Raw genomic sequence first — 17,789 nt, forward strand, 5'->3', positions numbered from 1 at the left:
TTCAGGTCCCCGTGACTAGCTATGAGACTTGGGTGGGGATGGTCAGATAAAAGTATGTATTTTTTTTTTCATTTTAGCAAACTGATCATTTGAGTTGCTTTTAGACAGTTTTTGTTACTATTGCAAATGTAAATGCTGAAGACTAGTAGCTAAAGCACTTTTGAATGTTGCGCTTTTTTGGCAAAGAAAAATAAAAGGCATTCTAAACTTGATAGCAGCTCACTTTTACGCTCTCCAAAGCATAACCACATGTGTAGATCGTATGAACACTAGGGGGTATATTTATCAAGCTGCAAGTTTTCAACGCATTTGAAAAGTGAAGATGTTGCCTATAGCAACCAATCAGATTTTAGTTATTTATTTAGTACATTCTACAAAATGATAGCCAGAATCTGTTTGGTTGCTATAGGCAACATCTCCACTTCTCAGACCTGCCAAAAACTCACAGCTTGATACATTTACACCTTAGTCTTGTATGCTGATCATCACTGTCCATGTCTCAGTGATAAAAAGCTGTGTGTAACTTTAATGGCGTTTCAGAACATATCACAAACACTGTACAGTGCATTAGCGATACTGTATATCACATATATATATGGACAGTCACTCGGGCAGCACAAAATATGCAAGAGTTCCCTCTACAGAACAAAAGATTGTATTGACTGCTGTAACACTGCATTTTATATTTTTTATTACACTTTTTTTTTTAAATCAGTTTCAGATATGGATGACTGGTGAAAATTGTTTGTTAGAAGCACTATATTTTGATCCATGACTATTATCGGCAATTGTCAATTAAGTGCTTCATAAGCTATCCAACAAATTATATTACAAAATATGGTCTTGTTATGCACGTTTTGTCGCTATCCAATAACGATTGTCGAATCTCGATTTGTGTTTCCAAAGCACAAAGTAATTTATTATCCAAAAGTAGCAGAATAATTCAAGCGAAATAAAAATAAGTACAGCCGTTACTTATCACAGGCGCCCTGGATCCAGTGAACAGTCATTCAGGTCTGAAGTTGTGGTCAAAGAAGACTGGTCACTAAGCCCAGAGCTCCTGCTTATATGCAGTCAGAAATATAGTAAATCAATACAGATGATGTGGCTTGCTTCTATTGGTCCAGGCTTCAGGAAGGTCCAGTGTACTGCAGGTCATAGGCCAGTTCAAACCAAAATATCCAAAGGTGGGGGTCATCTCTCCAGGGGATGTGCTCTGACTTTCCCGGCAAGAATCCAGTTTCAACTAGTCTATTAGCATTTTACAGTTGGTATCACTTTAAACTTTTATTCCCTAACATCAATAACTAGAGTATGCAATGTGCGATCTCTTCGGCGAATGAACCGGACAGCTGCTGATGAATAGGGGATTAAAATGATACTAAACATGACAGTTTTTTGTAACCTGAACCTTGAGTTTCACTAACTTGCATATAACTTATATTATTAAACATAAATACTGCTATATTTTGACATAAATAACTATGTGTTGCAAGTACAATTAATGTGTACTAATTACAAATGTGTGTGTTTGTGTGAATGTGTATAAATGTGTAAAAACTGTTATTTCCACGTGTTGTGGCTGGGTAGGCCCTTCCACGCCGTAGCGTGCTCTACGCATATATTCAGACAAAGACAACCAAATTTGCTCGATATTAATTGAAATTACTTTATCCAATTTGCTGACTTCGACAGTCTTTATTGCAGTAAGTGTCTAGGCTGTTCTTATGGAAAGCATTTATTCTATACCAATGGGGTAATAGGGAATTGTTTTATCTGTGTAGGCTGTAAATGTTAAGCAGCTTATATGTATAAAACATATTTTAATGTTCTATAGCATATTTCCTTCTATCTATGAGTATAAACTTGGACACTATCAAAAAAAGAAACTTTAAGAAGCATATTGGGGGAATGTTAATCCATTTCAACCCACATTTTCCTCCAATCTTGGACAACTCACTAGTCAGTATTGAGAGAAATTTCCAGAACACTCTCTAGTTTCTACTGAATTTTCCCAAAATATATACTTGCCTTCCTATAATATGTTTTTTTTTTCGTATTGTGTTGTAAGGTTTTTAGTAGCCTTCTCTGCTAAAACGTCAGCATCTCTGGGCTTGTTGATTACTTATTTAAAGGTGTAAGTAATGCGGTTTTTAATTTATGTTTATTTCCTCGCTCTCTGTTGATCAATCCTGTATGTTGGATGGAAATCATATGGTTCATTCCTCCCAAGACTTCTTAAACTCATTTTATGTTTTGGTCTGTTTTTATTGCAGACTGCAACAATTCATTTGGGATAAGCTTGTGACCTTTAGTTGTCTGTAGCAAGACTGTGTGTACATCAGCCATTTTTTTGTACGTTTGTGTGTCCTTGCAAAATTAATATCCTGTTAAAGCAGCAATCCCACATTGAAGGTTTTTATTTTGCATTAACAAGATAATTACCTTTTTCAAGCATGCATCTCATTTTAAACTTTCCTGCTGTGAATAATTATCTCCTTTTTAAAATCTCTCTGGAGGTTATAAACTATGGCTGACAGACACAGGAGAGGAGTGGGGGTATCTTTCATTACACTAAGCAGACATAGCTTAGAGGAGTGTTCAAAAGTCTCTGCTCTCTAGATCATGTGACACTGGTTGCCATTGTAGTCCATAACAAAATTATAAATCAGTAGCAGCCTGAAGAAACAAACCAAGGGAAAATGATAAATACCAACATTCTTCTAATAGCCCGTCACAATTATTTATGCTAGTAAACGCACCTCACTTTGTCATGGGATTTCTGCTTTATACCTCAGCTGACAGACATGTATCCTGTCAGTCTCCTGTAGAATTTGATGACAAAATGCAGGATTCACTGTTTTCTCAGTGATTCACTTCAAGTCTACAAAGTAGTCATGAATCATGGTACTGCCAAGCTTTCACAGTTGAGATAAGGTTCTTTTAATGGGATGTAGTGTCTAGTGGTTTGCAAACGCATTATGGATCTTTTATGACTGCGAATATATATGCATTGCAAATGTCCTTTTTGTTACCTACTTTTGCACCCAGATATAAAAAAAAACAAGTCACACTATTGGAATGGTTCCAAATACCGGTTAATGTGCCTCAGGGGAGAGCTGGCAAATTTTAGCCCGGGGAACAAGACTCGACTCAGTAGCCTATTAGGAACATTTTAAATGCAGGTGACCCAACCCAAGTTAGCCCACTATGCCCCCAAGCCCAGCCTGCCCCTGGTGTGCCTTGCATCTTGCATGTAAAGAGGTGACACTTGTGGGGCTCATAAATAAGGTTTGATTCACATGTATACAAAAAATAAAATTTAAACTTTCATATAATCAGTCGTCCAAAAATATTTTCAATACCTCTAGTTAACCAGATGGCTTTAGCAAACTTGACAGACAGTAAAGTTCTTTTCAGATATCAGGGGGTATATTTACTAAACTGCGGGTTTGAAAAAGTGGAGATGTTGCCTATAGCAACCAACCAGATTCAACTGTCATTTATTTAGTACATTCTACAAAATAAATGGAATCTGATTGGTTGTTATAGGCAAAAAATATCCACATTTTCAAACCTGCAGTTTAGTAAATATACCCCCAGGTCTGTGCTCAATACACCACCATAGATGAGGTTCTTTTATTGGGATGTAGTGTCTCTTCCCTTATGCAGACTACCATAATAATTTCTATAGGAGTTCTGCTTTCTTTAAAAGACAAATATTGTAATATTAAGAATGAATAGATATACCAACAAGGCAAGCTCCACTAGTTTAGATATTGGCAGATACATAATTGGCATGTATTTTGCTGCCCACCAAAACTTGGGGCCTGAAATAGCTGCCACGGTTTGGCTTACATAACAATACCTTCAGAGAGCAATTTTTTGTGTGCTTGTTATCCTCCAATCCATCCTACTCTTGTTCAGTGTTTTCCTTATATTTGATTCTTACATAAGATCCCCCAGATCCTTAGACATTACACTGTTTATCTTTATGATCTCCCCAAGTGATTTTCTTTTCACAAAAGATTTTTTTTTTCTTTCTTCATTGGACAATATGCTCATAAAGTGAGTGTTTAAAATAGTCTACATCTGGAAAGAGAGAATCTTTCAAAGAATTTACCACCATTTCTATGACCTTTTGTGCAATGCACTTCAAAAATAATAAGCTGTCAGTTAGAGGTGGGCTTCTCTGCGTTACATTATATTCTTAAAACTATAGTCTTTGAAAAATACATTTTTAAGGACAAAATATATATATTTTTTATATTTTTAAAGGAAACAAGACACTACCTGGCATCATTTTAAAATCTAATTATACAGGAATCTCTTAAGCTTAACTTGAGTACTTATTGCACAGTGCTTCTTCGTGCTACATGTATCTTCCTGTTTTGTGTCTTACTTTTCTTCCATTAGTGAGATGGTAGCTACCACCCCAAGGACCATTCATCCCTATGAGTTAAGTGCTGCCCATGAACAAAGGCATTTGTAAGGAGTCCGTAATCCTCAAGGTTTCTGCCATTACCCCAATTCTCTCCTTTGTTGCCTAAAAAACTGAATTAAGTCATACTTGCCAACTCTCCCGGAATGTCTGGGAGACTCCCAAAATTCAGGTCGGTGTCACGGACTCCCGGGAGAGCTGGCAAATCTCCTGCATCCTGTCAAATATGCCATTTTGTCGCGGGGCTAAAATGCCGCGATTTGAGGTTAATCACGTCATTTTGGCCCTGCGACAAAACCGCATATTTGACGCGGAGGCGGGACCACGGTGAAGCGATTCCTCATGCCCCGCCCCCTCCCGCCCTCTAGACACGCCTTCTCCCGGATACAACTTGCCAAAGGTAGGCAAGTATGAATTAAGTATTGGCAGATAAAAACCACCCCTGTTCACAAGCCCCAAGAATCTCATTTCTTATTGTCATTTTATCAAAGAAATGATTTGACCTTTTTATGTCAGAATTTTCTCCAGACAAAACATATACAAAATGAGCCCCTCCTCTTATCGGCACACTCACGCCCCCAATCAGGCTAGCTTTCTAGCCAGCCACACCCACTTTCTGGCAAAGCCTGACCCACTTCCTGCAGCCCATAGCCCTTCTAATGGCTGCTTTGGGACAGTTGAGAGGTATGTAACAGTAATTTGTACTACTCTTTTAAGGATAAGACCCATGGGCACTACAATAGTTATCCCTTTGTATGATCCACACATTTCAGAAGACTTTTTCCACATTACTTACTGCACAACATGAGTCCAGAGTCCGCTTGATGATACTAGGGAAGCATTTAGTCTCTCTCTATGGGGGTTTTACATGAAAGCAAGTCTCTGAGACTGAATAAAACTTATGTTTCACTCCATATCCAGGACATGAGGAGTAATGGGCCAGGTTAGCACCGTGTGAGCTCTGTGCAGTGAACTAAATGTGTTTTATGTCACTTTATTAGCGGAGAGGTTTCTCTTTATAGATTGCATAAATTATACACAGTTGGTTTCCGGTTAGACAGAATTCATCTTTTGATAGCTTTTTTGCATTAGTAATACTACATTTAAAAATTTTGAGCACACAGAAATGAGACATTGTTAAAAGAAATTAAAGTTCATCTTCTGTGCCTTTAAACTTTTTAGATTGAAATGGTGCATTATACTGCATTGTTAAAGGATTCCTGACACTGTTAGTTAATATTAATTACATTGCTATACATAATATACCTTCCAATGGTTCTATACCAACAGGTAATATATAAAAGGTGTAATAAAACAAATCCTTCGTATACATGGCTACAAATACCTCTAAATCATCTATTGAACCACCAAGTTTTAATGCCCAGAGTGGACTGAAGCTATACAGATGTATTCAACATTCAAAAAAGAGTAACCGTTTGGAAAAAAGAGAAATTGGGGTAGATTTAATAAACCTTCTGAAAAGCAGAAGTGGATGTGTTGCCCATAGCAACCACTCAGATTATAGCTATTATTTTCTAAAACATACTGGATAAATTAGCAATTGGTAACATGAAACACTTTGAGGACCGCATGATGCGGTCCTCTAACCTTCAAAAGGGCCGTACATTACCCTTAATCTCAGTAATTAGAGATAAATGACTCTATCTATATCCTGATCTTAGAACTGCGACCATTTGCTGCGCACAACCTATGTGTGCTAGGTGTAAATTTGTAAGGTCATGTGATCAGGTATTAGACCGTGCCATTTGATTTTAACACTAGCTCCTATATCCTTGGCGAGTAACCCTCCAAATAACTCCATATCGAGAACCGATGCCAAGCTGCTGCGACTAAACCACTCTCCAGTTCATAATTTTATATAGTAAAAGCAAGTAACCAAAGAAATAGTCATCGGGATAGCTCGTAACATAAGGGAAAGTGATACCTGTTTATAATTGGCCTGTAAAGCGGGTCTCTAACTCCATCCATACTGCTATTCTCCTGTAGGCTCTGGGCACAACGAGGAGGACCCTAGGGAATGCATCTATTACAACATCAACTGGCAGATCGAGAGAACCAACCGGAGCGGTGTGGAAAGGTGCGATGGTGAGAAGGACAAGCGGCTTCACTGCTATGCATCGTGGAGGAATAATTCGGGTAACATCGAACTTGTGAAAAAAGGATGTTGGTTAGATGACTTCAACTGCTACGACAGGTAACTTACAAGAGAATATATCTGCGTATAATAGTGAGGTAAAGAATACTCTCAGTGAGTCTGTCTATAATCTAAATCCATCCTAATTAGGAAATGTACAGTGTATGTGTGCTACAGACAGTGGGGGCAGCTGCCGCCTGGGGTGAGCCATTCATGGCCATGTAGGTCATTGTTAGGATAGATGAGCAGGGTGGGTTATGGTGGGATGGATAAAGGTGGTTTTATTACCCCTCCTGTTCCTCGCTTTATGAAGACCAGTATACCAGATCATCCTCATCCTCAACCAATGCCACAGGCTGAGGAGGTAATAGAGATCTGTCTCTGACATTCATGTTAGATTTCGGAGCTTTACACAGTGACCCTGGGTATTTTGAACTGATCTGGTAGTTAACTGCTGCCGTACACACATGGCTATAATACCCTGTAAGATAAAGAGTTAACTCCTCCAACCCTGGTCGAAAAAACTAAGGTGGCAAGATGGAATATAAGCTGAAAAATAACAATGTTATTTTAATTACTATTACAAATGTAGTTTAGTTTTATTTTAAGCATCTATTTTACATTCATATATTTCATGTAGCTACGTGGTGAGATTAGCTGTGTAAATGCTAATTATATTTTATCACCTCCTCCACATAAGGAAGTTATCAGGATTCCTTGACAGCTACTTTTAAATGCAGAAACACTACAATTAATGGACTACCAAACCTTAGATGCAAGTTGCCATGTGTAAGAGAGATACTATTAAATGGAAATTATCAGAAACGTCATCAGAAATTAACTTTTCTTATATAAATCGCTTATTATGGGGAAATGCTTTTGTGTTTTGCATATTAAGCATCCTGTCTATAAGCCTATTGAAGGGTTCATTGGGGAATTTCTTAGAGCCAAGACTAAGTGATTTAAAGGAGTTATCCACCTTCAGATGAGATGACTTCACTGTGTTGACTTTTACATGTTGTCCTGCAAGTTATAGTAAATGTACAGGTGTCCATATTTAGCCAAGAATTTATAGTATCAGACCAGGGCTAGACTGAGCACAGGTGTATAAGGAAATTGGTGGGCATGCGGTTGTTATGCTGAGCACAAGATGATGCGTATATGACTGCTGTGGGTATTGGTTATTCTGAGAACATGTTTTGTGCATTAGTTATTCTGGTCATGGAATGAAGCATAGTGGACATGAGTCACGCAGAGCAATGGATGGAGTATTGTGACCATGTAGATGAATTAGGTGATGTATGGTGAGTATGAGGTCTGATGGGCACAGGGTAGTGTGTGGTGGATATGAGGCTGCCATATGGGTTATAGGGAATGTACAGTTGGCATTAGATTGCTGGGTTGTATGTGGTGGACATACATTATGATGGACATCATCATCATCAATTTATATAGTGCTAGCAAATTCTGTAGCGCTTACAATTGGGAACAAACATTAATAAAACAAACAGGCAGAGGGGTAAGAGAGCTCTGCTCGCAAGCTCACAATCTATGGGACATCTGGCTATCATGCTGGAAACAGAGTGATGTGTGGTGGGAAGAGCAAACACAGGGAAAATTCCCCCAGCACCCCGCTGTGAACCAGTAAAAGAGCTGCTATTCTACTTGTACATGAAATGCAGAAGTCTGTTACACACATTTGCAAATTTATGATAATCCAGCGCCTCGCCAAGGCACTTCTGCTAATAATTCTAAACGAGTCCCTAAATTGGGTTATTCATTCATTTGTTTTTAAACCGAGAGCTAACTTAAGCTAGGTACACACTACAGAAATTTCGACCGACTTTTTATGCCGAGCGATTTTACATGCGATCGATGGTCCGATCGCTCGGTCCATGGACTGCATACACACTAGCCTTGTTTAGGACGATAAAGGGAAGAGCGGACGTCCCTTTAGCGACTTTTTACAGCCATGTTATCGTGAGCAATGACTGTAATTTCGTTCTCATTGTTGTGGATCAGTCAGAAGTTTATACACACTACACAGTGGAAACGAGATTGGAACGAAAATATTAAACGGTACGACCAACCAAATGAGGCGAAAATCGTCCATTTGGGCAGATTTTCGACCATCGTGTCACTGCACACACTGACCCGACTTTTGAACGAGCGGTCGTATGTCGGCTGTTTGAGCCGATTATTGGATGAAAACAGTGTAGTGTGTACCCAGCTTTACCAATAACCCAGGGACTTCCAAATGGCAATAGAGGACCAGCACTCCTTATCAGCTACTGATAACAAACATGCCTCACAAACATCAATACAGAAATGGAAGTTACTCTATCAGTTTATAGGTTCACAGCAGGTGCTTGAAAGGGTGTTATGCTATGCATTTGCTTGTAAGGGAACTGTGGAGTACATGAGGCGGTGGGAATGGGTCTGCTAAGCAGAGGGCTTATTTTCTTGTTGTACCCTGTGTCCTGCAGCTCATGAACACCCTATTGCACATAGTATTTTACCGTTTTTGCAATACTGCTCAGTGCTATCTGGCCCTACAGCATATAAGTAAAAAAAAAAAGTGTCAAAAATGGTGGTGCTCTATATTGGCAAAGCTGGAGAGTGCTGGATTACCAAAAAGTATTTCACAAATGTGTTCATTAATTGCAGTCACACATCATTCAATTTAAGTACCCTTGTTAGTGGAAAAACGCTTATGACATAACTGCTTCAAATAGAAAAGTGAGCTCAGTTTATTAAAAAAAAAAAGTGAATATTCTTTTGTAGCGATTTAGCTTTAAACCTTTTCTCAAATGCATTTTGAAGTGCAAATCCCTGTACTTCACACCATATTATAGTATTATAGGTTTGATGCGGAGTCCAACCTCATGAGACTTGTCTGTTTCATGTAATAATTATTTTGTTCTCTTTTCCTTACATGCTATGCTGAAAGCCACATGACTTGATCAATAAATATATGTGGAATTCAGGTACCTATGCTCTTGACAGCCATTCTCTAGTCTCTATCACATAAACATGACATATTCTTGTTGAGTGAGGATTTTTTACTAAAACGACATTGTCACTCTGTGCACTGGAGGACACATTCATACCGTTTATTAGACACTGCCTTAATTTATACTAGCACTGTCCAAATGTTCTATGCCAACTACACACATAAAAATGAATCAAACTGCTGTATATTGCAATCAGACTCAGGCAAGCTCTCACCCAAGAACAGGCTAAAGGATTACACAATCTCCCAATCTTGATCACTCACTGTGCTTTTATTTGGGGCACCAAATAATTAATTTTTTTTATTTGCATTTCATGTTAAAAAATAAATAAATAAAAAAAAAAAATGTAAAATCCTTATCCCATAGATTGTAGGTTTGCGAGCAGGACCTTCTCACCTCTTTGTCTATTTTACCCAGTTTGTTTATTAGTTTACTGTGTTTGTCCCCAATTGTAAAGCGCTACGAAATATGTTGGCGCTATATAAATAAATGATGATGATTTTAGTGTTCCATAAAAGGGCCAATGTTTCATGTAAGTGGAAATGATAAATCAGTGTTTTATAACGATCTCCACCTAACTTTTTGTTGTTATTGTTGATGTTAATCATTGGTTAACTACGTTCTCCCTGAGAGTGTATCGAATAGATAGCCTTTATGCTGCTGTCTGTATCATCCAGTAGCCAGGTGTGTCCTGCACCACCATGTCATGCTCCCAAAGTCATTGGGTTTGAAATGTGAATAGCTGTTCTGTGAAGCAGGAACACCTAGCTCTGATTGTTGTATGCAAACAGCCAGTAGAGGGTCTTAAAAAAGGGGGAATAAAAAGCTAGAACATTGAGGCACAAATCTATATCAAGACTATTGCAAAGGCATTGAAAAATCCTTAAAGCGCAGCACAGTCCATTGTACAGGGAAGTGGAAGAACTATGAAACTACAGCGACACTGTTTGTCAGGCTGCCCTCGTCCCCCCCCCAAACTGAACAAGTTACTGTGAGGCCAACAGTCCTCTTAAATAATCTATTGAACGCAGTGGTTATGATGGAAGATGATACACATTTGTTGGCAATCTGCAAGCAATTCTGCGCAAAGTGCCTTTACATGAGGGTCCCAAAGAAGAAGTCTTTATTTCTAATGAAAGTAAAGTTTAACTTTTTTTCTGAATGCTATAATGCATGTTTGGCACACACAAAGCACTGCGCTCAAGCCTTTTAAAACCGCTCCCACCGTGAATTATGGCAGTGGTAGCATCACACCAGGCAGAACATTGTAAGCCTGGGAAACATGGCAGGAAGGCGCCTGGCTTACCAGGACCCCCCACCAGACAGCCTGCCTGCGCCAATTATTTTTTTGTCTGGCACCAGCTATGTGTTACTAGAGTGCACCAGCCCTGGTTATAGGGATACTCCAGCAGCAGGAACTAGCAGTGTTCTCATAATCAGCAGAAAGATAATACCCTAATACCAAAGAAATTCTATGGAAACACCTCAAACTTGTTGTCCATCACCAGTCCCCCACTAACCTGACCAACCTCAAACAGTTTTGCAAGTAGCTATGGACAAATTAAGGAGTCAATGGAGACTTATCCAAAAAGAGGTGGTTCATCTAAGTATTGACCAATAGAAATGAATAATTTATTAATTGATATTGCAGTTTTTTATTTTACCTTTTTTTTCCTTTTTTTTTTTTCTTTTCTGGGGACTCCGCATAACTCACAAATGGAAATTCCCAGTTTAAAAAAATAAACATCTCTGGTTGTGAGAATCTTGGATGTGCAACAAGGAACAGAGGCTGAATACTTGTCAAGTCTCTGTGTGAAATAATTGATCAGCCAATCAACTAGGGGTGCTGTGTGTTCATATTGGTTCCTAAGCCACAGGGACAGGTGTTTGGAATTATGTATGAATAGGTTCTTGCAAAATGTATTCTACAATGCCTAAAAATGCACACAGCTTTGAGCATGTTTCATTTTGATTAACTGCGCAATTGAACGCTTATCACTCACTGCTTCAATCCTGCCATTTCCACCAGCTCTGTGCTCCCTTGTTAAACAAAGGAGTAGGCACAGTATACAATACAGATGGTACATGGCATATGGCACTATTGTGTATCCCCCCAGACCTCTAAGTATGCACCCGATTGTGCCACATTCCATTCTCCATCTCCATTGTTCACTGAGCCCGCCGTCCCACAGATTCCAGATTATAAATTGCTTTATTACAGACAGGTGATTTGTGTCTGGGATCCTGGGAGATACGGATGGCTCACATGTGGTAGAAATAAGATAAGCATCACCCCGATTGAAGTAGCTGCCTTACACTAAATATCTGCTGTCGTCCAGATTACACTGGATAAGGAAGATGGGTACGTCAAATAACTTAGGCACAGATAGGGGAAGAAACATGGTGATTAGTAAGACATCAGACCGTAATCATTGTGTCTGGACTTTGAAAATGAAGGAAGGATGATGCACATGGAAATCTCTACTCATTGTTTGTAAAATCTTTCTTTTTGGGAGTTCTCTGATTTCTCATAAATTGTTTGTTTGCACATTCATTGGGGGGGAAAAAACATTTATACAGCTTAATGAGGTTAGACTTTAGGGCTTGATGCTGCGTTGGACTACATGTCATTTATCCTCCTCAGGAAAATTGATATTACTAGTGTCAGTCTCTTATCTCTGTAGCCTCTACTGTACTGTAACCGAATCTAAAACTGGAAGTTTGTAATTTGTTACAGAATCCATGAATCAGATCAATCCATGCCTGTGTGTTGACCTGCCTATATGTGTTTTTCTTCCACCTCCAGGACGCAGTGTGTAGCGAAGGAAGAAAACCCACAAGTCTTTTTCTGCTGTTGTGATGGGAACTATTGCAATGAGCGATTTATTCATTTGCCCGACATCGGTATGTGTCATCCTGTAATATTTCGACATATAACAGTTATGGGTTAATTATGAATAGTAGCCAGTTCGGAAATCACAGCCCCTGTGATCACTAGGTTAAATTGCTTAGCCATTATCTTTGTGTGGATTTTTGAACGGCAAAAATAAGCCCAGCAGGTATTGGATCTATTATATGGATCACTATGAACTTGGGGTTTTCCGTATTTCAGAGCTTCATGCCTGAACACCTTTTGTGATTACCCCTTTCTTCCCATAGAGTGCACCTGCCATTCCCCTCCTGATTAATGGGTTAGCTGAGCTCCTCATTGTAATTTTAAGAAGAAACACTAGCTGACTATGTGCCTGATTCATTAAGGAAAGTTAAGTAAAGAATTGAGTAAGTTTTCTCCTGGACAAACCATGTTACAATGCAAGGGGTGCAAATTAGTTTTCTATTTTGTACATAAGTTAAATACTGTCTGTTTTTTCATGTAACACACATATACATGATAGCTTATTTGTCTACTGAAATTTAAAGTTGATATTTGTGTGCTACATGAAAAAACAGTCAGTATTTAACTTATGTGCAAAACAGAATACTAATTTGCACCCCTTGCATTGTAACATGGTTTGTCCAGGAGAAAATTTATGCAATTCTTTACTTGACTTTCCTTAATGGCTGGGTTTAGCCATTATCCAGTTGTTATAAATGCGTGCAGGATGTGTGACTGGGTTGACACACACATAAAGAAATATGTACACCGGAATGGTAATTGTTCAAGGATTCATCTTATAAACCCGCATTTTACATTACATTACATTGACAGATGCCTATAATGTCTAAAGTGGGCATGTTTACCCATCACTTCAAATGCGAACGATGTAAAACATACATATTTAGAAAGCCATTTCATGCATGTGTGCTGCAAGGATTCTTAGAAATCGTGCTATTCTTTTCTTGGTGATCTTGTTATCTAGGAACTGAAAATAAATTCTACCACTTGTTGGTATGAATAGCCACATGCAACAATATGAAATAGCCACTGTGGCGAGAGTACCATCACATTAGCAACTAAAGGCAGCACATTAAACGTTACCAGCCCATAGATTAGTAATTCACCCAATACAACAAAAATGTACTTTTCTTCTGTTGTGCTTGCTTTAATTGTTTTTGCATACAATCTATTGCTGTGAACAGATGGCACCTTGTCGCCAAAGAAAAGCCATTCAATCAATAACTTTTTCCATACAGAATCAAAGAGCCTTTCATTCTACACGGTGCTGGGAATAACCGCACATCAGTACTTCTCAGACTGAGGTCAATCTGAAAGTGACCTCAACTAAACAAAGGAAAGTGTCTCTTATTCAGAACGAGAGTAATGTGTCATATTTGTCGACCTTCAGTTACATCCGTAGTCTCAGGCTCGGCTAACTTGCTATGTATAAAGTGTGGAATATAACATGAGCATTTGGTCCGTGTTGGGTTTTTTTTGTGTTAGACATGTTTTTTTTTTTCTCTCCCAATCAGTGAGCCAAAATGTATTAATCCCCTGTCTGTGGCTGCCACTGCTGGGTGTTTTGGAATGTTTCCAACCAAAGTCCTAGCTCTTTCCATTCAGTAGCTTTCCCTGCCAAATTTGACTGAATCCCTTGTAACAACAAAATTGAGGAAGGCAGCTGTCTGTGTCCTGTATACTCAGAGCCCCTATACCTCTAGTAAGAAGGGTAAATCTGACTTTAACAAAACATAGAATTCTCGATACTTAATGTTTAGCAAATTTCTAAGCATTGTTATAGTGGATTTATGGGGTGGGAGTAGTATAATCTAAAAACCTAATGTATGTGGTGACTAAGCTTTTCACAGACGGGACCCGTAAAGCTCTCTAACACTGTAAAGCCAGTTCTCTTTGTTCACTATACCATTGAAAAGAAACGGCAATCTCTCTCTGTGAATAAAAGCAATTTTGTGCCATGATGGTAAGGGTGAGATTGGGGTTGTAGGATGATTTACTTTCCAGGCTCTTCATACCGTAGAACTTGCTTAACATTGTTTTGTGCCATTCTGTGGATGCAAGGTCCCTTGTGCTGGGCTGATGCCAGAGACACAATGCAGACAGACATAAATCAGAGGAGCGGAGAGCCCTGTTTAAGACCCAGCTCATGCATTCCCTGGGGAAACTGCCGTCCAATTCAGCAGATCACTTAAAATAGGTGTCAATATCTGTGTTTAAATAACCACTGATAAGTTATTAGCCACATAAAACGCAGACCCGCACTGCACCACTGCAGACACTGACATTTTAGCCCACAGAATGCCCGTGAAACCACCCACCTCAAAGCAAAAGTGTAGAAGTGAAATTCGGAGTGTGGATTTGAATTTTTTCATGATCATTAATGACCCTTGATGAATACTGTGAGCCTCATCTAAGAAGCGCAAAACAGACATAGCACATAAACCTATTTGGTGGTGAAGTCCGCTGTAGTTTATGCAAAAGCAGATGGATTTCCAGAGCCAGATGGTGGCGGTTGCAGAATAGCGTAGGCACATTTTTAGGCGAGTTACTTATTCTGTGCAGCGGCTTACAACAATATCTACTCCGCAAAAGGACTTGATTCTTCTACCGGTTATTAGGTGGAGGAGGTATTCTTAATGGCATTTTTCCTGCCTTTCCTTTGTACTGTAGCCCTTGGTGGCAGCCAGCACAACGGTGCTGAACCAAGTAATTTTGCAGGGCACATCCAAAAAACTTTAAAAATTTAAAAAGAATCTGCCACTTTATCTTTTGTTTTTCTTTTTATTATGTGTGACCCCACTATTACTAGATGCTGTCTGACAACTACTAGAACATTGTTAGAGAGAACCGGGAGGCAAGTTCCTGCAAATTACATAAGCCCTGAATGCGGTTCCTGAATAGAAACGGCTGATAGAGCTGTTTTTATGGCACGTCTTCCTTACCCACCTTCCTTAATCGGCTAGGGTGAGTTTGGTCTAGCAGCACTGACAGCTCTTTCTCAAGCTGTCAGCACTGCAGTGATAGCGGCTATCCTGGGAGGTGCATTAATTCTAAATACAAATCATTAAAACATTCCAAAATCTGAATAAATATCAGTAGGTACAGCATATCAGCATATTGTTTATCTCAGCTGAAATATTCATTGTGAGCGATAACAACAATACCATCCAAGATCAGCCTGATCATCATGGTAAACGTGCACAAATATCTCTACACAGATGCCTAAACGTGTCGATTTTAACAAATTTTTTTTTTTTTTGTATTCCATTTAACTTTCAGAAACATTTAATCCGAAGACTCAGCAGTCATCCTCAGTGCTCAACATACTAGTGTATTCCCTTCTTCCTATTGCTGGTCTGTCTATGGCCATCCTGCTGGCATTCTGGATGTACCGTCATCGGAAGCCTCCCTATGGTCATGTTGACATTAATGAGGTGAGTGTGACCCCGAGAAAGTCTTATTTGCAAACTTTGTTGTTTTTTTGTTTTTGTTTTGTTTTTGTTTTTTGTTTTTTTTGCTGAGAAAGGTTTGCTTTCCGATCTGTATTTACTGACCTGGGTGGCAGAGGCGCAATAGCGAGCTGTGCGCACCAGTGCAGAGAAGTGGGGAGGAGGGAACCAGGGCCCACAGCACACTAGTTCCCCCGTGCTGCGGGCCCATTACCTCCATGGGCCGGTGCACTGATGGTAGTACAGCCACTGGTGGGTGGTAAAATTTGGACTTGGTGCTAATAAGTTAGAGATAAGGTGGTAAGTTGTTTTTTTATTTCCTGACAATGTAGCAACCCAACTGGATAATAATATTTATCCCATTGTTGTTTTTCACTGTCTCTCTGCCCTCATTACTGCTTATTCCATGGTTCAGCTGTTAGAGTACATTGGGATAAGTCTCTCAGTTTATCGTCCCTTTAAACCACATATAACTATTGATTTTCATTCATCTAGTCATATGATAATGCATTCCGCATGCGTTAGTGTGAACATATTCGTTATCAGCCAAGCCTGAACTATAAGAAACTGTGAATCAATACAAGATTTCTATTTTCTTCTACACGTGCCATCTAGCTGACATTAAATGTGATTTAGGAGGGCATTTTGTGAAAGTGCTACAAGACTGTTTTTGAGTAAATGGATCACAATTACTATGTCTTTAATTCCAAAGTGCTAATTGACTATAAAATGTTACATGGTTTATATCAGGTGCTTTATAGCCTTGTTGCGGCAGAAGCCTGTGCAGCAGGAGCACTTCATCAAACCTGCATCCGTATAACTGACACAAGTTGCAGAGGGTTTAGCTGCTTTTGTAAGTTTGCCAAAATAATGAAACGAAGAGCGTGGTTTATTACTGCATTTGCACCATTCCATTCTGTGTTTAATCACCATAGTAACAGTAAAAATCGTTCCAAAATATTTCATTCAACAGACCTCAAACCTAATCAGTCACATTCCCTAGAAGACTTTAGTCTTAGGAACATATATATATATATATAAAAATGTCTTTTGTACACAGTGGCCTAATGAATGTTGCGTGGCGCAAATCACAGACATAAAGGTTATTGCAGGCGATCTATTATGTACCAAGGGTAATTAGTAACTTATTATCTTCAAGAAAGCAGGGGTTATTTGTAGCTGTAAGTTTAATAAAAGATCAATGTCCTAATTTATCCTTCTACCTAGGATCCCGGCCCACCTCCGCCCTCTCCGTTAGTCAGACTGAAGCCTCTGCAGCTACTAGAAATCAAGGCGCGGGGCAGATTTGGCTGTGTTTGGAAAGCAAGGCTGATAAATGAATACGTAGCAGTGAAAATCTTTCCCATCCAGGTAAATATAATGTTAAAAATAATATCACCTATATTATTCAAGTTTGATTTCTTACTTTTCCAGTTTCAATTGTGCTGGTTGTGAATACATGAACAAAATGTGTGTCAGAAGAATGCATGGTGAGAAGATGGCGGTGGGGTGAGGAACTGAACCGCAGGTTGGAGTGGGAAGGGAGGGAAATGTTTCTGTAAAAATCTTTATATCATTTTTTTTATTTTTCTATTTTTTTTATTTTTTTTTGTAGTCTCTGATTTTAGAGTTTTTATATACAAAAGTCAAAACAAGGGGATAAAAAAAAAGGGAGTGATTTAAAAGATCAAAGACATTCTGGAATAGTGATAAGGACTATCAACAAGAGGATAGGGGAGGTGAAGAAAATTTGGTGATATCGAACTCTGGTCAAGCATCTACACTCTTCTATGTGGTAGTTCTAGTTCTTTGTTAATGTACTGCCAAGTGAAGT

General features: G+C 39.0%; 1 protein-coding gene across 1 annotated transcript in view; it reads left to right on the forward strand.

Moving 5' to 3' along the window:
* The window catches only part of ACVR2B (activin A receptor type 2B), a 121,742-nt gene that overhangs the window by 82,812 nt on the left and 21,141 nt on the right, over positions 1-17,789 (forward strand). The window contains exons 2-5 of the mRNA XM_075212163.1: positions 6,449-6,656; positions 12,417-12,514; positions 15,786-15,940; positions 17,183-17,326. Of these exons, the coding sequence (XP_075068264.1) occupies positions 6,449-6,656; positions 12,417-12,514; positions 15,786-15,940; positions 17,183-17,326 (605 nt within the window). The remainder of the gene's footprint in view (positions 1-6,448; positions 6,657-12,416; positions 12,515-15,785; positions 15,941-17,182; positions 17,327-17,789) is intronic.

Source organism: Mixophyes fleayi, chromosome 5, assembly GCF_038048845.1.
Source record: "Mixophyes fleayi isolate aMixFle1 chromosome 5, aMixFle1.hap1, whole genome shotgun sequence".
NCBI lineage: Eukaryota > Metazoa > Chordata > Amphibia > Anura > Limnodynastidae > Mixophyes > Mixophyes fleayi.